Below are 19,501 nucleotides of genomic sequence, written 5' to 3'. Positions count from 1 at the left end.
GCACCGCACTGCCATTCCTTTTCCATGTTGTTCTCTTCTTATCCCAGTAGCGCGGGAAACTTCTATGGTATCGAGTCTAATCCAAAGAATGTGCCAACTTGTCCAATGCCTCTCCGTCAAGGCGCATGCCAACCCACTCATCCAACGCCTGCGCTCCAAGACTCTCATAGAAGTTGATGCTGGGCTCGTTCCACTTGAGCACGACCCATTCGAGCCTTCCGCCCTTCATGGCGACGACCTGCTTCGCCAGCTCGGCCAACAGTCTCTTGCCGTACCCTCGCCCACGCTCGGAAGGCTGGACGAAGAGATCGTCCAGGTGGATGCCGGCCTTGGCCCGCCACGTGCTGTAGTTGTAGTAGTACAGTGCCATTCCGACGGCCTTGCCCTCGGGGGAGAAGAGCAGCAAGCAGCGGGATGGCCGGTCAGGAGTGATGGCTTCGGTGTTGGGGACCGTGGCGTCGTTGCCGGCTGAGTCGGACGGGGCAAAGGCAATTGTCCTCTCGAGTGACTCGACGGTGGCCTCGACGGCATCGGGCTCCTTTTCGTACTCGGCGAGGGCCTGGATGAGCTCGAGGATCACGGGGGCATCTGTCAACGGTCGTTTTGTCAGTTCGGGAGCAGTTGGGAGGTTGGGGCCTGGTTGTTCAAATGAGGGCATACCTTCCCGTCGAGCATGTCTGATTGTAGCCATGTCTGAGTGTGCTTTTATGATGGGTCGCAATGCAGGGTTTTGGCTCAAGGGGCAGTTTCTCTTTGTGCTTCATACAATGGGCCGTGAAGCTTTCTGCGACACCGGAGTGATGCAGGAATACATGTATGTTCGCGGGGCTTTCATCGAAGGGCGCACGAGCATGTTGTGGTGGGGGAGGCGTCAAGCTAGTTGGGTTTAGGTGGATCTTTGTTCAATGCCAGACAATACATAGTTGCGTCTGGTGCTTATGCATGTAGTCTGGAGTTACTTCTTCCGCCGAGGTATCGTGGCGGTTGGTTCAAGGACACATCGGGGTTCACTGTTGTGGAAGCAACCCAGAGACTGGCACAACCGGGACGGGACGTTGTTCACAGAGTTGACAGAATGGAGTCGGTGAAGTTGCTCGTGTGGGATATATTGCACCACGTTCTACTGTGCTGTGATTGTACATCTCTGCATGTCGAGATCCAACTCTCTTCACTGTTCACCGGTGTCTCATGCGATTACATGAGGCCTTGCGACATGGACATACCAGCTCGGCACTTACACCACACCTCGGTCCGTTTGTTCACAAATGGGCCCTTTGCTTCTGCCTTCTATCATTCAGCGCTGCATGAACTGAAAGAAGCTCTGTATATGCTAAGAGAATCATCGGTGAATGTCCACACTGGTGCTGTTCTGCAGTTCGTAGGACTGTATTTCCGCGAGATGTTTCAAGTGCATGGATAGAGGTGAATTGTCTTCCGAGTTCGACTTTTGTTGCCGTTCCTACTCTGTGCCGATGTTCATTGTCCGTGGCAGTTTGAAATGATTCCTCTACTTCTATATAAACTAGGCCATCTCGTAGAGCCAGCTCTAGTCAATTCAACCCGGCAGTCATCTCAACATCGACAACTACATCTCATCCTACAGTCCTCTCAAGGTTCCCAAAAATGCCTAACCCAAGGGCACGGGGCCAAACAAGGTCACACTCTGCTGACCGATTCGGTTATCGACTTGACATGCACCTTGTACCCCAAGAAATGCTGTCAGAACATCCGCCAAGCAGTATTTCTGAGGATACAATCCAGGATCGCATTTCTCGGATATACAATGCACTTATCAATAAAGGCATGGGGGTGCAAACTGAGTCCGCAATGAGATCTTCTGAACTACTGGCACTTCGCGGGCTCCTGCAAACAGGGCGATGCACTGGCTACGACACACTTCTCGAGACAACGTGGATTGTATACCGAGTAGATCCCAGTCTTGACGAGCCTCGGAAGCCGCAAAATGCCCACATTGGTGTCATCACACCACTTTTCAACAAGGAGCGCTGTCGCCTCAGATACCAGCTCCCATCTTCCACCACAAGTTGCCCGATATACAAAGGGATCGAGGCCATCTTTGCCGCCGCCAAAGAGGGTGGTTTCCCCTTTTCGGACACCTATGCCATTTCAGCTGGCGTCTTTCTACCAAACAATCACCCATTGTTACGCTCATCGAACCCTGACCATGTTTTGGAATACACGGCCTTGCTTGCCCGAAGTTTACGGTCTCCAATGATGATCGACCCGTCCGCTCTCGTCACGGTCAAAGTGCCTTCAACAACAAATGATTGGCGTCCTGTCATCCCCCACTACAACCACCCTGCTTATCTTGCTAGACAGTGGTTCTACTTGGTAGCACGTGTCTACGAGAGGGCTTTGCTTGATTCGATCAGACGCCAAAAGCCGATTAACGACCTGATTAACACTTGGAGGTCTGCGGAGGATAACCAGACAAAAGCTTGGACTAAAATTCGGTGGTTCTTAGAAAAGTATTCCGAGCATGGAAAAATGCGTAAAACCGACATGACCTTTTGGGACGATAGATGGAAGGATTTTGGGAAGCATTATTGCGAGAGGGAGAAACGTTCAGTTGGCAACAAATGAATGGAGAGACGGATACCGATGCCTTGGGGAATGGACAGTAAGGACACCTGTACTTCTCTCCAGCGTTGGCATTCACGAATCACCTCCGCACTCAACTTTCAAGCTTTGCATTCGCATGCGGCTGGCACATGACACGGCACACGTACCATTACCGCCAACCTCCGTGGGCAGAGTGTCTGCATGCAGTGTTTTCTTTTCTCTTCTTTTCAATCGTGCCATCACGGTGCATCTACAAACAGGAAATATGGTTGGAATTTTGGTGTACTCAAGTTGCAGGGTTTCGTCATCAAATCCTGATTCCTGAGGCTATGGCATCAGGGGCAGCCTCCTTTCAACAAGGGGCTTTGGAACAATAGTCAGTCGCTTTTGCAGATAGTTTTCCCATAAAATCTACCACGTCTTTCGCTATTCTCATTGTCATGAAACCCGTCTCGCCAAGTGTGCCCTCGGACATCTCGAGCATAGTATACGATAGGCAAGAAAGCCAAGAGTGTTTAAGGCGTTGTAAGCGGAAGTTGGCCTGCCAACATTCAACGACGTCGTAATCGACCGGACAGAGAACTTGCAGCAGATGATTATAATTCAGTATTTTTAATCTCGTGCGACGACTACATCTGCATGTTACATGGTATCGTGATGGAGCAAAAAATTTGACTGGTTCAATAATCCAATATTCCTCAACCCAAGCAGCCACTATCCCTAAAAACTATAACAGATAGCGGTATTTGGGGTTCATATCGCCCAGAGCCAGTTTCTCTTCTTCTGACAGATGGTCCACGTTTTGTTTACCATTTTGACGGTCATTGTTTGCCTTCCAGCAGGCAAACGCGTACACGACGCAAGCCACAACAGAGACACAGCAGAATGCGATACATAAAGAGTAACCAAGGCTATAGTCTTGGACCCCTTTGGCGCCCGAGTCTTGCTTAAACGCAAAAGCAGCAATAATGCCACCTAGGTTACCGAAGCCAACTTGCCAGGCGCTCCCAACGGCTCGTCGGTGGTGGCCACCCAAGTTCATATTGAACCAGCAGACGATGATAGGCATTGCCGTGTAGGCGCCCATAGCAGCTAGGAAAAGAGCAGCATACTGCGCATCCAGGTTTGTGTGGACGGTGAGAAGGATGGCGAATCCCGAGATGGCAATGCCAATGGGGACCACAGCGAAGAGGGCTCGATGTCGTATCTTGTCCGAGGCGTAAGCGCACATCATTGAGAAACCAAACGCAGCAACCCACGGGGGTACACTGCGCAGCTGAGTCTCAATTTTGCTGTAGCCATAACCGTTCAAAATCGTCGGCGCAAAGTATGCATAACCATAGGCCGGGACAATAAGACCAAAGTACATGAAGCCACCAACGATGACCTTGTAGTCTTTAAAGATGTTTCCGACATCACGCAAGGTGATCTTGCGGTCCAATCCAGCTTTGCCTTGGTCGAGGCGGAGCCTGGCAGCGACATACTCGCGCTCATCATCCTTGAGCCACTTTGCTTGCTCAGGGAAGTTGGGGAGCCAAAAGTAGAAAAAGAAGCTGACGAGCACAGTAAGGCCGCCTTCGATGATGAAAATCCAGCGCCACCCGCTATAACCACGCATTCCACTCATCTTACCAATGGCGGCAGCAAGCAGCCCGCCAAAGGCGCCGGCCAGGGTTGTGCTATTAAAGAAGAAGGAGTATCGTCGTTGGGCTTCATGCCGGCGGTACCACATGCCAATCAAGTAGAATGCTAGCCGCGAAAGAAGCGTGAATCAGTCCAATGTACTTGGTGTGAGAAATTTGCGCAACTGAGAGAAAGCAAGACATCACTTACCACCGGGAAACATGCCTGTTTCAAACAATCCGAGGAAAAATCGAGTTGTCAGCAAGCCGGCATAGTTTCGAACCAGCCCCTGCATCATCGTGGTGAAGCCAAACAGAAACATGTTCAAGGAGAGCCACGTAGACGGCTTGAATTTCTTGAGGAGTATGTTGGACGGAATCTCAAACAAGACATATGGCACGAAGAAGACGACAATGGCCGTGTTAAACTTTGAGGGATCATCTTTGATGCCAAGGTCCGTCTCAAGGTCGAAAATCCTAGCATTGGCGATATTGACTCTATCTGTGAAGTAGGATTGGTTAGTTTGTCAAAATCGAGATAGTAGCCCGTCAGAAAGGCGGGTAGACATGTTGATTGTGTTCTTACCAAGAAAAGCCAGCAAGTACATGACACAAAGGAACGGAACGACATGAAGGTCAATCTTGGTTAGAAGCCGGAGATCGGTCGTGTGTGACGGACACCTGACCTCTTCCTCGTCCGAAATGCCATCCTTGAAGTGCTGTTCCTGTGCGTCAGAGAGCATACCAGTCTCGCCAATCTGAGGCTGGCTGAGCGAGTCGCGATTTTTCTCATCCGCAGGGACTGCCATGGTGGGCTGTGAGGATTCTGATCGTGGATCAAACGACCAAGGTTCAAATGTCTGCGGATAGTTGTTTCGACCGACGCAAGGACGCTCGAATTTGGCCAGGTATCACAATCTCGGCGCGTGCACACAGCGAGAAGAGATGAAAGATGACCGTGGCAGCACGGCAAGACCCCAGTTGGCGCGAGGATCAAACATTCTCACGACTCGGCCGAGGTCGGCAGCATGGAGGGTTATTATATGGAGAAGAAGGGCCGTGTCTTAGAAACTAGAGCATAAGCTGAGGTAATTGAAAATGGCCAACCACTTGGATCTTGCAATGGGGGCCCCGGAGGGCCGGGGGGGTTTAATGTTGGGACATCAGCAATGGAATCTCCGGCGTGGAGGGCTCCAGGGGACATCGATCCGGGTAAAGTACTTAGTACGAAGTGGAGCCCAACAGCCGCTAAAACGCCTCTGGACCGTTCAATGTTTAATCGATTTGTTCAAGTAAGTGGTCAACTGCTGGTAGAATTGACATGGGGGTCCACGTCGGATCCGTGTCGGACTTTGGCGCCCGACTTCAAGGGCAGGTGCGACCGGTTCATCCCTTCGCCCCCCGCCGCCGCGAGCCTGAGGCTAGAAATATGCCAACCAGACGCTAAAGGGAGTCATTGCGGCCCCCCGGCTTGCTTCTCGAACCATTCAAATTGTCACCAACATGCTGCCACCCCCACACATGCCTCGTCTAATTACTCCTTTGGTCTTTAGATTTTGTGGCGGACTAGCCATGCCTTCGCAATCCTCAACGTTGCTTTGCCTCTTCAAGTGCGGCTGAAACCTTATTGCTGACATGCTGCATGGCTTATTGCTTATATGCTGCATAGCTTATTTGCTTACATGCTTGCCATTGGAGCATCCGGCGCCCACGGAGCAAGGCAGGATCCGCGGACATGCAAGCTGTATGGCAACATTACGGGTCTTGAAGGAAACCATCAAACGAGGAAGGGATCCATTGCCGGTCTTCTCTCTGCGCACAACGGCCCGCAGCATCTTGGACGTCGGGTACAACATGCGGTGGCAATGTCAGCCTCGCATCATCACCTCATGTATTTGCGGACGGCGTCGGGAGGCCAAGACCACCGACTGCCCAAGTTTGAGTCACGCAAGCTGTTTGTCACCTAGGTCGTTCATCACGCCTTCTATGAACACCCAATGCCTCCGGGATACGAGAGACGAACAACACCGACTGACTGGTTGTCTGCTGAACTCAATAGCAAGTCGACTGTTGGCTTGAGAAACGCCCGCTATCTTCAGTGCCTATTCAGCTATATGCGATATATATCATATTGCCAGAGTTTCTTCCACGAGTTTTCCTTTATTGGAAGTCCTGCTGACATTCGGATCAACGCATCGATAAGGTGTGCAGGATGCCCTGGTCTACCGTGCACGCCACCATGCCGGTGAAACAACCGAAATGAACAATCTCTGCATCGGTTACGAGCGGGCTAGCTCTCCCCGCATAAACACACTTCGGGATTCTTTAGCCGACATGGGTTGGAAACTGGCTAGAGCTGAGGGGGCTCTCTTACACACGACGGTATATTTCTTCGTGGAGGCCTCGTCGTTATTTGAGTAGTAGTGTTTGAAGCAATCAGACGACCGGTTATTTGTTTGGAGGTTGGTGAAAGTGGGAAAGGACGTCCAGGATATAGTATGTACTGGTGCCCAACCAAACACGTTTGCAATTGGAAGCCGGAACAGTCTATATGTACATTCCCGATCTCAAAATGGGAAGATGCGGGATCCCGAGAAATCTACGGCCGTTGATGATATGGAACGCTCTCTCGCTCGTTTGCAAGTCAAGAATGATCATTGATAAAGTTGACTTATTTCACAAGCCTCCCGCTTTGCTATCGACCATTCTGAAAGGGTGCAAGGATCCACATTGACGACACCAAGAAGCCAAGTTCACAGTGTCATCAATCAGCTCTTGTATCATCACGTCAATGATGAATACAAATGGCGATGGGTTATTCGACGAGCCAGTGGCATCGTCGACTCAATTCCAGCATCCAAAATTATGGACCGACGAATACAACAATAATTTGGTCAAAGCCTGGGGATCGGAACTCTGCCCTCGATGGGCCCGTCATGATGAGTTTCTCTGCATGGAGGGAGATGCTATTCAAACATCACGCCATTTCGAAGATCCCGTTATCAATGAAAAACCTCTAATTCAAGATTACTCGATGCATCAGCCCTTTTCGGGGATATCCACAGGGTGAGTTAGGAGATGTCGTATTCGCAGTACATACGCTAATTTAAAATCTCTCTATTCAAAGTACTTCCAATAATATGAAGCCATTTGGGGGACTTATTCTGCCAGATACTTCTGTGAATGAAGACATTTTGACCAACTCCTGCCACCACTATAGCCTTCCCGGTGGATTTTTCGATCGCAATAGATCCGTAGGATCGGGCCATGAAGAACACTCTTCCACATCAGAGACTATCATTGACGGTATTGAAAACGCATCTGAGCTCACTGCACAGCGCATGAAACGCAGTGTCGAGAACGAATTCAATGATATTAGCGGTCCCCGAAGGAAGAAAGCCCGCAAATCTTCTCCAACGACGGCTGAGATGACTCCTGAAAACAAGGCCATACAAGACAAAAGTAAAGAATCTCCAACTAGAGTATTTCAGGAGTTGTTTAAAAGTAAGCATCATGCCGATAAATCATTGAAAACCATCATAGAGCTACATCGCAAACCGGTGTCGGATTGTTCCTTTCCGACAGATGACGAATCTTTTCCCAAGACAGATGAAGAATATCGCCAGAGGGTTCGCCAGGTATTCGATGCCATCTGCGACTGGTCGTATATTTTGGAGTGGAGGACAGTCTTGCCCAAGGGCGAAGAGAATCGCATCAGTGCTGAATTCTCACAAGACAGACCGGAGCGCCGTCAGGGGGAGTCCATGGACGATCCACCGGCAGACTTTATGCCAACCGAGGCCGAACTTGTCAAAATACTGCCGCCCGTTGAAGATCAACAGCGAAGGGTGCTAAGGCAAATACCTAATGACCAGACAATTGAATGGATTTCATGGGGCATTGTGGTATTTTTTTTTCTTTTTCTGGTGATTACACCGCCAAATGTTGGAAGCAGATTATTGACACGATTCAGGGTGCCGCTATCAAGTCCCAGCAGGGGGATACTCAAGTTCCATACTGGTGCGTCTCGGAAGGCGGTTAGGAGCCGTACAAAACGTTTGACGCCCGACTGAAGGAAGTCTGTCGTGTTTTGCGGGTGCGTAGTCTGCTCTCCCGATACCGTGGCCCAAACATGACCGACTTTGTGTCCAGTGCTTACAAAGGGGATATTGGTAGCTCTCGAAACAAGTCGTCAAGTCTCTCCTCGGTGCTGGCAACGCTTGGCAAATACGGATTGTCAACCACCCACAGAAAGAGCTCAAGGTAAATTTACAAGAAACGAGTCTAGGATTTCAGTGCTGATAATATAACACTGCCAGACAAAGCGAGTAAACTCGAGAGGAAATTTTGCCAAGGCCAAGATTTTGAAACGTTCTGTAAGGGTCGGTGATGACACCCCTGGAGGAAAATGAAGTTGGCATTGCAGGCGGTCTGAAAAGTCCTTCCATGTTAACCAATTTTACCACCTAGCATGGCCATGCAGGTTGATAAAGCACCTTTCAGGCGTGAAAATTAGGTGCTCGAGGCAAAATAGATATAAGTAAACACTTTCGAAATCACAACCTATACTTGTCTACATCTGTGTGTCTCTTTCATGCGTCAACAAGACAATTACTCTCGGTACGCTTTACAAAAAGCCCCTTGCATCAAGCCACCTCTGGCTTCTTCCCAACCATCAGATACATGGGAGTGAACAACTTCCTTTTCCCGCCCTCGACCAAGGCGTCGGCCGCCCTGCCCAGACTCTCGGCCGTCTTCTTTGTGCCAGACGGCACAATCCTCGCCATCTCAAGGGCTTGCAAAAACGCATGCGCCACCACCCTCCCCCAGCGGTTCATTCTCAAGACGGTCAGCGCATCCCAAAGATTCTGCGCGTAGCTCAGGTCTGACCCGAGCGGCCAGTACCACGGCGCGGGACCGCTGTCCGTGGCCGCGAGGTCCTCATGGTAGACCAGGTCGAAGCCGGCCTCCCTTATAGCCGCCAGTCCCTCGCGTACCCCAAACATCTGGGGGATACCGTCTCCCTGTTCAATATCAAGTCTGATTCGGCAATGCTCAAGGTCCTCGTTATCATAAGCCTCCGTCATGAGCCATTCGTAGACGCCAAACATGCCGCCCGGTTTGAGAACGCGGTTGATCTCGCGGTATACGCCAACGAGCGAGGGCGCATGGCACGTCGCTTCAATCACGTACACGGCGTCAAAGGAGTCATCCGGAAACGGCATTTTCTAAGCATCCACCATTAGCATTCAGACTTTTTTGCCACGGGGCCAGACCAAAAGCCGGCCCGCGTGCAGAACACAGGAACGGCGAAGCATCTCCCACCATAAAGTCCCCTTGGACGAAATCCAGCCTCTCGGCCAGTCCTTCCTTCTCGGCATACGACTTGGCCCGCTGGACCTGGTACTCATTGATGTTGAGCCCGGTGACGTGGCATCCGGCAAACTTGACCATCTCGCGCGCCGGGCCGCCCACGCCGCAGCCGACGTCCAGCACCTTCATGCCCTTCCTGAGGCCGACGTGGGCGGCGAGGAGGTGCTCGTGCCGGGCGATCGCCTGGGGGAATGCCTCGCCGTGCGCGAAGCGGCAAAAGTGGAACGACTCGCCCCAGGCGTTTTCGTAAAAATCCGTCGCGATGTTGTAGTACCTGCAAACAGTGGTGTAAGTCGGCCATCTCACCCGGACAAAGCTACACTCGTGCGAGAAGGGGCACGGAAAGGGGCTGCAAGTAAGTCATACTGTCTAGTCAGGCTAGCGTAGTCGTCGGCTCGAGCCTGGCGGACGGCCTCGGTCTCGTCCTGGGCCTTGTTGTTGTCCCAGTGTTGGAAATACTCCTTCACGGCCGCCTCGTTGGCGCCTCGGTCCTTGCCCATCATGGCACGCAAGCCGCCGCGGGACTCGGACGATGCGCCATGGAGAATCTTGTCGAAGGCAGCGTGCCTCGCGTCATTTTCCGATACCAACGTCCGGCTGGACATGTTGATGCTGTGGGAAAGGGGAGAATACAATTGTGGTCAGGGCAAGATGTTGCGAGATAGCTCTAGCCAAGCAAATAAAGGAGAAAGATATGTACAATCAACGACACGGAAAATTGAAAGAAATTCTGCTAGATCTAAGGAGAATATATAAACCTCTTGTAACTTGACTACCAGAGCCTTGCAAGTATTCTCTAGTATTGGCTTGTTGTACACCAACGGGAGGGCAAACGCACATGCGAATACGAATACGAGTGCATCCGACAGCGACGAAATGCGATGCACCGCCCAGCACGGGAGTCTCGGTAAAGTTCACGCGGCTGAAAGGAAATAGGGCCCATGGGTATTTTATGGCTTGCTTCCGATTCATTCATGCGGCATTGCTAAGGCTCCCCGGTTAAAACTTAAGACTACGCCTCCGTGACCAGAGAGTCGCAATCTTACTGCGACGCACTCAAAGTGAAACACGAATACGTTTGCGGGCGGGAAATTCTCCCATATTGTAAATCCCCCATGTGATTATGGGTATTGAATTGCTTTGTAAAAGCCTTTGCGCGGCATGAAGAATGCTATATGGTATGGCAAAGTGCAAAACGTATTTCAGTAGAGCAGGTACGAAGCTGTCCCGCGGTATAGTGCAATTTGCTGGAGCAAACGAGCAAATACTTAACAATATTCAAATTAAATATACTTCGTCGCAGAACTGTATACACTTGTTTCAGTCAGTCCACTCACCCCTTACCCATCGGTTGACAAAGTCAAGAGCACCTTCAGGCTGGTCATATGGGACCATGTGCCCTGCCTTATAGACTCGTAGAAATGCAAATCCCCGTGCGTGCCTCAAGCTCCCATAGGCCTTTCCAGAAGAGGCTGTCAACTCGACCATGCTGGCATCGTTGAAGTCGGTTTGGCCCGGCCACGGCAGAGCCTTTGTCCAGGCTTCGTTGCCCAGCCAATTGCAGATGAAATCGACGTCGCCTGCATAGATGAGAACCGGGATCTTTTCCAAGAGTGTCGGAACGTGTTTCTGGATGGGAAGAAACCAGTCACCGGCCTGCTGGAAGGCAGCGTTAACGTGGTCGTTGCAGGTCTTAAAGTTGGCAACTTCGACGCCAAGGGCTCCCATAACGTCCTTTCTATTCAGCCAGTCTTGAATCCAGTTCATCTCTTCATAGCATAGATCACCTCCAACACACTTTTTCCGTATGTCGTAAATGTTGAGGCCTGTTGACGCAAAGGCACCAAGGAAGGGGGTATTGCAACGGTCGCCCGCGTTGACACACGCGGCATCTTCTCCGTTATAGCAGGCCTTGATCGCGGCCTGGCATTTGGGGAGTGCATATTCCATAGTTTGGCAAGTATAATTACTAAGGACAGGCTTATATCCTCCACCTCCGCAGCCCATGGGCTCGTAATAGGCATACTGGGTGTAGGGATCGGTGAGGCCGTTGCCAATCAAGATGCTTTTGAGGTTGATGTTACGAGCAGGGTGGGAGAGAATTTCAGAGGCAAAGACTGGGATATAATGACCGGCATAGGATTCGCCGGAAATATGGAAATCCTGTTCAGAATATTCGGGAAATTGCTCAAAAAACAGGGTCATCAGGGCGTAGACATCTTTAGCAGCAGCAGCTGTGGTGTCGACGGGAACGTTGCTGTAGGAGAAGCCGGTGTTAACGGGCTGATCTAAGAAGATAACAGAGGCATTATTGTTCCAGGAGTATTCGTTTCGGACAAGGCTGCCGTTCTTGTCAATGTGAGAGGGACCAAGCTCCATGAAGAGTCCAGACATGGAAGAACAGCCAGGCCCTCCGGTAAGCCATAGAATAACAGGGTCGTTCTTGGGGTCGTTGCGAGATTCAAAGAACCCTTAAGTAAAATGAGAATTAGCCAGATGGATACTAGCAATGCTCATCAGACATTGACTTACAATAGAAGAGATGCTTGTCCGTGGAGTTGTCATCGAGATATCCAGTGTACTGCTTGACCGTGTCAACGCCAAGTCTACTTGGGTCAACCGCATTAGCACGCAATTTGTAGTTGACAAGATGGCCACCGTATTTCTGGGAAGCTTTCACATCAGCTCCACTGATTAAATAGCTGAATTCGCCATCTCGCTTGCCAAGGGACTCTTTGGTAGGTGGGATGTCTGTTGCTTCATCGGGATATGGGTTCGGGAACGCGGCTGTCACCGAGACTAGCCCAAGGAAAAATGCAGCAGAGAAACGCATGGCGGATGGAGAGGACAACATGCGGTAGCCCCAAGCAGAAAACTGGGGGACAAGGGAGAGACCAGTTTTGACCTCTTGTGGGAAGTCCGGCTGTTATTCAGTCTCTAGAAGATGAATATCAAGAATGTCGCATAAAAAAAAAGAGAGCATGGCCAGAGGACAGAGACAGTGGCGTGCGGTTCCTCCCTGAATATATATAGATATCAATTGATATGTGTCTTGTGGCACGAACCCTAATTACCAGGAGCTATCAAGCTAGCATTACCTAAGAATAAGATCGTTTTTTGTAGAAGGACCAATGGACCTTGACTCGACTAGACTAGCCGGCTTTCCCTACTGCCTCGTAGGAAGGTACCTAGTTGCCGGGTCTTTCTCCAAGGTCGATCATGAGAGTCGGCTTCGGCTCCTCGGGCAATACCATGGTGTTTGTGGTTTGTAGATGGGTAATGCTGCGTGGACCAAACCCACAAGTGCGCCTAGGTCAGGACAGGAAGGTGGGTGTGCAGGGCCGGTGCCATGGTGGGCGCTCGCAATCATAGCCTTTTCTTAATAATGATGAGGTCTCACCGGTAGCTATTTTGGGTTGGCACTTGAACCTAGATCACTGCCCGACATAGCTTCGTCGGCGTCATAGCGCTCTCAGCATTGCATACGGCGAGGTCAGTCCGGAAGAACCCAGGACAGGTGAAGCTCGAGTGAGTGATGGTGTCGAACACACACCAAGCTCAACTGCCGATCTTCTAAGTTCTCTCCAAGCTTCATGCGGCCCCGTGCGGGTTCCGGATAATGGCGGAATGTGGCGTAACTGAAGATGCAGCTTCACGCACTGGTATGGGGATGCCGTGTCTTGTCTCGGCTAAGAAAACAAGCATCCTGAACAATCCATCTTGTCTTGGACTTTCCGGGCTGTTCGCCGTATGGCGTTGCGTCGGGTCCGGCCTCATGTTCGAGTTGGTTTGTGTCATTTCCCCAATTGCCGACATGTCATCAATCGCTGTGACCCCGTACGGACAGACCTGGCTCAACGCCTGCCTGAACGGGTAGGTGAAGAATACCCCCAGGGCCTCTTCTGGGACAACGTCGAGATATGACGTAGCTGGAAAGATCAGGCAATGGAAGTCTCCCCTTGTTGTCGAATCATCTTGGCAGGGTGCATTACCCGTTGTGGAAACTGTCGGGCAGGAACAGCCGAAAACACGACGCATAAGAGCATGTGGTGGCGCTCTGCCGACCAGTCCACACAGAATTTGAAGTCATGGAAGGTCTATACATTCGTTCATTCGCACCATGGCCCATCTTGGCAGGCGTTCGGAACAACGGCACAAATGCATGGCTTCCGTCAACCGCCTTGGCATTTATGGGCGCAGATCAGGTGCGGGTCCATTGATACGAGCGTTGTCGTTTGCATTGCTCTCATCGTCTCGTCGCATGCAGATTCAGGCGCTGAGCATTTGCTTGGCCGACCAAGTGGTGGCTTGGATCTCGGTTTGTAGTGCATTTGCGCCGCGGTGTGAAAAGATGGTCACGACATGGACTCATGACATGCCGCCTCAGGCTCTCAGCACGTGGCTACAGGGTGCATTGTTCACACCGACCTAGTAGTCCCTGCTACTTGGCTAGGTACTTAAGTAGGTACATATGTCTGTGTATAGGTATATATGTACCTTTTAGTGTATATGCATATGAGTGTACCAAGTATAAGCATATATACATTGTCACACTCGCGCAAGTCAACAAATGCGAAGCCAAATGTGTGGTATCAAAAAAGTAAATATCAATTACATCGCTATGTTGAATTACTAGGCTCATGTTGAAAAGGAATACATCGAAATATCATTGAGAACCATTAGGATCCTGGGTATCCTTGGTCCGCTCTCCCAACGGCCGGGTAAAGAAATAACTCTTTTCCCATCCATCAATGTCATCAACGACCGTCTCCCGCACAAGCTCGTACCTGCCGATCTTGGGGAGGATGACAGCCCAGATTAACCAGTACAAGCCTCCAGCCAGAATCACACCAAATCCGACAACGCAGTGGATCCAGTACGGCAGGCTCTCGTACACACTCTGCCCATCCTCGGGGGGCACAAACGGAGCCACGACCAAGTATATGTTGCTGAGGAGGAAAAAGATGACCACGGGGAGGGTTGCCTTGAGGGGAGGATTCCAGTTTCTCGCCGCCCGGTTGCGGTACAGGTGAATCAGCCCGCCCGCGACAAACGTGTTGATGATGGCCAGCGGGTACGAAATGAGGTTGAGCACAAAGTTGTACGCGTCGCCAGATGGGGGGGCCAGAATCGTAATCGCCGTGACGAGCCAGTGCTCAAAGAGGCCGGCGAGAGGGGCGTTGAAGGGGCGGTTGCTCGCCCAGAAGCGCGAGAAGGGAAGGACACCCTCGCGCCCGAGTTCCTGGACCAGCCGACCCTGGGAGAAGATGACGCTCAGGACGTTGCCAAACGCAGACAGTGCAACAAAGACAGACAGGGCCCGCTCGGCAGACTCTCCAAACATGTTGCGGAAGAGCGAGGCCGCCACCAGGCGCTTCGATTCCAGCATCTCCTCTTTCGACACGGCCGCAAAGTAGGCCACGTTTGCGAGCATGTACAGGACGGAAATGGTGCCGAGGGCCAGCGGGGCGGCGAACTTGAGCGTCCTGGCCGGGTTCTTGGTCTCGCTGAGGGCGTAGTTGGCGTTGCTGTAGCCGACAAAGCTCCAAATGACGTTGTACAGCGCCGTGACGACGCCGTACGCACTGCCGGTCGTGCCCTCGAACGGCTTGGAGAAAGTGTTGTTCTCCCTCACCTTTTTGAGATTGACCAGCGGGGATATGACGATGATGACGATGACGAGGATCTTCAAAATACCCAAGAAATTCTGCAGTCGGATTCCCCATTTCAACGCCGTGCCGTGGATCAAGAAGGCGGCCGTCAGACATGCCAGCGCGATGCCTCGCTGGTTCCACCGCGTCACATCGACCTGCGCGGCGTGCAGGATGTACTCGCCAAAGATGACGGAGTTGCCCGCCGCCCACCCGAGGAGGATCACATAGCCAGTGTACAGAGACGTGGTGAGGAACTTGGGCTTGCGGTACACGAATTCAAGGTAATTCTTCTCACCGCCGTTGCGGGGCAGTCCCGTGCCAAACTCCATGTAGACTGCTGTTCCGGCGGCGGCGATGAGCATGCCCACAAGCCAGATCATGAGCGACAGGCCCGGGGAGCCACACTGGGCGAGAATGGTTGCCGGCGTGGCGAAGATGCCGGTACCGATGATGCGGTTGAAGATGAGCATGGAGGCCGAGGGAATGCCTATCTGGCGTTTGTTTTCGCGGGCGATTTCGAGTTGGCCTATTTTTGGTTTCATGACTGTCAGTCTTGTGTAAAGGCCCTTGGTAGTGTGAGGCTGGCCAGCAACGAACTCTAGGGCCGAGGGATAACAAGCATACCATTCTCTGTGTCGGGCCCCGAGCTGGCATCGCTAGGATGCACCTTGACGGTGTCCTTGCCCTCAGCGTGGGCACCTCCAACAAGGCGGTCCATCTTTGTGCGCAAGGTTGGCTTTCTCGTCGGTTCAGATGATGAGGCCGTCACACATGCCAAGCTTTATATCAACGCACGAGAACCCAAATAAGAAGGAACCAAGATAAGACACCAACAGATAGGGACGAGCCAATACAACATAACAAATATGGGGAACGAAAAAAGGCTCGGACGGACTGCTACGCCGTCGACATATTTAAAGAAAAATCTTTGCCCGCCGCAGCACGAAGCCAAGAGTCAGGTCCCAAAGGTCCCCAAGCACCTCATCGTCGTCCTAACAAGAAGTGTGGATACCCGAAGCGGGTGTCGCGACGCTAGAAGCCCATCAGAAGCAGCGATTGCTGTGTCTAGAGCTTCTCCTGACCCTCTTTTGCTCACCTAGGCGGGTCTCGCGAGAATGGTGCCATCGCACCCCTTGGTTGACGTTTTTTCTAGGCATGGAATGCATAAGGGCTCCTTGCTTGATGCCTCACGTTGTTGCATGTGTCGTCACGCCAGGCTGCGACTACATTTTTTATTCAGCCGATACCTTTGCTACGGTGCTCGGGGAATTTGTCTGCTCAATCGGATAATTACCCAGTATAGCCACAATCTGTAAAAATTTCTTCTCTTGTCCGCAGTAGACTTCACCCAATGTGAGGAAATTTGTGCATGGTAAAAGACTGGAGTGTCTTTCTTTTTTCGGCACTAGCTTCGATGACGCGATCGACAAAGCCGCCTGGTTTGGGAAACATGGGCCAATCAGGCGGGTCGGGGACTAAAATAGAATGGGGCCGGGGCTGAATTTCAACCTCTGATTTAAGCATGGAGCTCGGCCCTGGCTTTTTTAAGCTGCGGGTGCGCATGGGAGTGGTGGTGGTGGCGTCGTGATGGAATATTCGGGGCTTCTGTGGTGACGGGAATGGTGGAGAAATGGCTGCGATCGATGTTGCGCAGGTTCACTTGAAGTTTCGATTCTCTGGTAACCTACGGAGTACACGGCGGTGGCACGTGGTGTCTGGGTTGAGGCACAATTTCGATGATACCTCGCAAGCTCGGCCGTGCCAACACTGGCCACTTGTGGTGTGTATAAAGGCCCTCGTCAACCAAACTACCATCAACTGCCATCTCTCCCATCAACTGCGGCCTGTTCTCGGTCCTCGCTGCTTCGAAATCACCCCTGAGCCGCCCCTGGAACGTTCCTGAGCCGGCATCATCCGTGGTTCCCGTGGATTCGTGGACTCGTGGCGTCTTTTCACCAATGGCATGATGTATAAGTGCGACCTCTCGGCCCTACCTCACTTCAGCCGGTCATCCATAATTCCATGACTGCGAAATAGCTCAAATGGATCCGTCACGCAATCGTATTTCCTGGCAGGCTTCACGACTCGCGAGCGGGCGCCTCATTTAACATGGATTGTGTATTGCATGGCCATCAGCCGTAAGCATTACTAAAATTTGGCTCAACTACTCCAGCCTTCCTGGTCTATCATCGGTATCATATTGTTTCAAAGGAGGGAGCATCCAGCGGTAAGGAGTGTCATACAATGGCGTGATTCTGCCTTTGCTTTTCTCCCCAATATCCATCATATCAATCCTGTTACAAACTCCACGACAGCCGTCTTGCTGCTTCTCGACTGCCCAATCCAAAACAAATCTTCCAAAAGATACATTACGTATGCGCCGTCGTATGCAAACGGTATAGAATAAAATGCAGTAGTCCATAAATTGGCAGTCCAACGCCACAATTTCCAAGAGAGGTTTCGCCTTTTTCCGTTTCATTATGCCAGCGAGCCAAGAGAGGGTTTCAGAGTTGCTTATGCAACAGCCTGCATGGCCTCGATAGGAACCGGGGCATTAATGTGGTTGCAGCTGATGGTGCGAGAAGAATAGATCTGGCCAATCGTCCAGTTATCGTTCTGCCAGGTTTCATCAGTGCAGGTCAAGTCGAGCTTGGAACCGCCCTGAGCCCAGAAGCGGCTGCCCTCTTCAGGACACGCCCATGTCTGGTTGACCTTGAGCTCCTTCTCGGGCCACGAGAAGGTGAAGGTAGCAGGGTCTCCGGATTCGGGCTGGACGCAATTATAGATGAGGTTGCCATAGAAGAAATCATTCAGCTGGTTGGAGGCGGCCGAGCACTGGGGCTTGAATGCAACGTTGGGGTTCTCCAGAGTGAAGTTGACGTAGCCCCAGGAGTTCTGATGGGCAGGGGTGGTAAAGATGTAAGAAGCATGGAAGTCAAAGTCGCCGACAGTCCATTGTGTGGTCTTGATCGACTTATCGGTGCATGTTTCTTCCGCGCGAAGGTCTAGGGTTGACGGGGCTGCCAGGGCCGTGCCGGCCAAGAGCAGAGATGTGAGAATGTTGAACATTTTGAGGGTGTTATTGCTTGGTTTGGGGAGAGAGAAGAAAAGGGTAGCAAAAGACTTCTTCGGAAGAAAGTTTGAACAGATGAGATTGTTTGCTATTGTATCTTGTGAGATGATGTCTCTGATCTTACATTTGGGAACGGGATCTTGCCACATACTTATAGCCGGAGCAACAAGTTGCTGGCCGGGTCATCAAAAGAAGCCGAGCCGCGTTGAGACTGCTGTCTGGCCCGTTGGCCGAGGGCCAAAGACAGCTTTGTTCCTTCCAATGATGCAGAGCAACACCCAATCGGTCAGGTAAGACTGGTGGGCTGGTCTGTGTGCGTGTGGCAACCAACCAACTGATGGGGTATTGACCATTGAGGTTGGTGATGGTGATGGCGGGAACAACATGGACAGAGTGAAGCAGGTGAAAGCTTCCAGACGTCGGCCAAGCAAATGACGTAGCACCGACTTCGTATTTGCCGAAGCAACTGGAAGCAGCAGGCAGCCAGCTGGCACTAAGCAGATAATAGGTTAGCGTCAAGTCCTTTTGCCTCTCAACGGCTGACGATGGGGAGGCGGAGGGCGGCGAAGACGGCGGCGACGACGACGACGACGACGACGACGGCTGACAGGAGCTGAGGGCCATTCCACTCCGCAGCAAACATTGAGTTTCCGTACATTGTTTCCCTGAACAATACCGGTCGACATTATACAAACGGGGCCTATCGAGTCTTGACCAACCGGCCGCCACGGAAACATCGAAGGGCCCCTGCAACCTGACAAGCCCAAATGCCGGCTCATGTCACCCATGCTCCCTGCAGCAACGCAAAGGGCTGTGTCATTGCAAGTCACCGTTTTTTTGTGTCAATACTTGGTACCGCAGCGTAATAATGATCAATTGACAATCTGATTACTCCGTAGGTTTTTGCCCTTTGCTGTGAGCACGAGCGCTTCACCGCGTCGACAACTGAGACATTGCAATCTCACCTCGACAAAAACAAAGACAAGACGAGCGACAGTTAATCTTCTGCCAGCGCATGAACCACCAACCAGCTGGGTCGAGCAGAGTTAGACGGCCGAAAACGGTTCTGACAAAGGGACCACACCGTGGGGGCCCAGGAATAGCATCTCTCAAGAACGAGGCGGGGAGAATGGAGCAGCGCACGGTCGTGACTCGTGAGCCAAGCAGAGGGCATCGGGCAAGCCCAGATAATACTC

At 51.7% G+C, this 19,501-nt stretch overlaps 8 protein-coding genes across 8 annotated transcripts; 2 read left to right on the top strand and 6 right to left on the bottom strand.

The window, feature by feature from the left end:
* Positions 1 to 76: 76 nt before the first annotated feature.
* On the bottom strand, positions 77 to 691 carry ats1 (N-acetyltransferase ats1; the record flags this gene model as incomplete). Its single annotated transcript, XM_066130992.1, has 2 exons — positions 77 to 588; positions 661 to 691. 2 exons carry the CDS (start codon positions 689 to 691, stop codon positions 77 to 79), a joined length of 543 nt encoding a protein of 180 aa, XP_065987160.1.
* Positions 692 to 1,623: 932 nt separating this feature from the next.
* Positions 1,624 to 2,604, top strand: G6M90_00g073990 (uncharacterized protein; the record flags this gene model as incomplete). Its single annotated transcript, XM_014690180.2, has 1 exon — positions 1,624 to 2,604. The coding sequence occupies one exon, from the start codon at positions 1,624 to 1,626 to the stop codon at positions 2,602 to 2,604; it is 981 nt and encodes a 326-aa protein (XP_014545666.2).
* Positions 2,605 to 3,310: 706 nt separating this feature from the next.
* On the bottom strand, positions 3,311 to 5,014 carry prlL_4 (MFS transporter prlL; the record flags this gene model as incomplete). Its single annotated transcript, XM_014690181.1, has 3 exons — positions 3,311 to 4,332; positions 4,417 to 4,707; positions 4,792 to 5,014. The coding sequence occupies 3 exons, from the start codon at positions 5,012 to 5,014 to the stop codon at positions 3,311 to 3,313; spliced, it is 1,536 nt and encodes a 511-aa protein (XP_014545667.1).
* A 1,985-nt stretch (positions 5,015 to 6,999) lies between these two features.
* Positions 7,000 to 8,247, top strand: G6M90_00g073970 (uncharacterized protein; the record flags this gene model as incomplete). The annotated part of the gene is made up of 3 exons (XM_066130991.1): positions 7,000 to 7,271; positions 7,333 to 8,110; positions 8,179 to 8,247. 3 exons carry the CDS (start codon positions 7,000 to 7,002, stop codon positions 8,245 to 8,247), a joined length of 1,119 nt encoding a protein of 372 aa, XP_065987059.1.
* Positions 8,248 to 8,851: 604 nt separating this feature from the next.
* On the bottom strand, positions 8,852 to 10,183 carry erg6_0 (Sterol 24-C-methyltransferase; the record flags this gene model as incomplete). Its single annotated transcript, XM_014690183.1, has 3 exons — positions 8,852 to 9,433; positions 9,531 to 9,852; positions 9,945 to 10,183. The coding sequence occupies 3 exons, from the start codon at positions 10,181 to 10,183 to the stop codon at positions 8,852 to 8,854; spliced, it is 1,143 nt and encodes a 380-aa protein (XP_014545669.1).
* Positions 10,184 to 10,898: 715 nt separating this feature from the next.
* CPYA_2 (Carboxypeptidase Y A) lies at positions 10,899 to 12,411 on the bottom strand (the record flags this gene model as incomplete). The annotated part of the gene is made up of 2 exons (XM_014690184.1): positions 10,899 to 12,049; positions 12,111 to 12,411. The coding sequence occupies 2 exons, from the start codon at positions 12,409 to 12,411 to the stop codon at positions 10,899 to 10,901; spliced, it is 1,452 nt and encodes a 483-aa protein (XP_014545670.1).
* A 1,833-nt stretch (positions 12,412 to 14,244) lies between these two features.
* MUP1_1 (High-affinity methionine permease) lies at positions 14,245 to 15,950 on the bottom strand (the record flags this gene model as incomplete). The annotated part of the gene is made up of 2 exons (XM_014690185.1): positions 14,245 to 15,758; positions 15,857 to 15,950. The coding sequence occupies 2 exons, from the start codon at positions 15,948 to 15,950 to the stop codon at positions 14,245 to 14,247; spliced, it is 1,608 nt and encodes a 535-aa protein (XP_014545671.1).
* Positions 15,951 to 17,746: 1,796 nt separating this feature from the next.
* G6M90_00g073930 (uncharacterized protein) lies at positions 17,747 to 18,301 on the bottom strand (the record flags this gene model as incomplete). The annotated part of the gene is made up of 1 exon (XM_014690186.1): positions 17,747 to 18,301. The coding sequence occupies one exon, from the start codon at positions 18,299 to 18,301 to the stop codon at positions 17,747 to 17,749; it is 555 nt and encodes a 184-aa protein (XP_014545672.1).
* Between the last annotated feature and the right edge of the window lie 1,200 nt (positions 18,302 to 19,501).

Source organism: Metarhizium brunneum, chromosome 4 (assembly GCF_013426205.1).
Source record: "Metarhizium brunneum chromosome 4, complete sequence".
Classification (NCBI taxonomy): Eukaryota; Fungi; Ascomycota; class Sordariomycetes; order Hypocreales; family Clavicipitaceae; genus Metarhizium; species Metarhizium brunneum.
The sequence above is the reverse complement of the archived record's forward strand: the minus strand, read 5'-3'. Positions and strand labels throughout refer to the sequence as shown.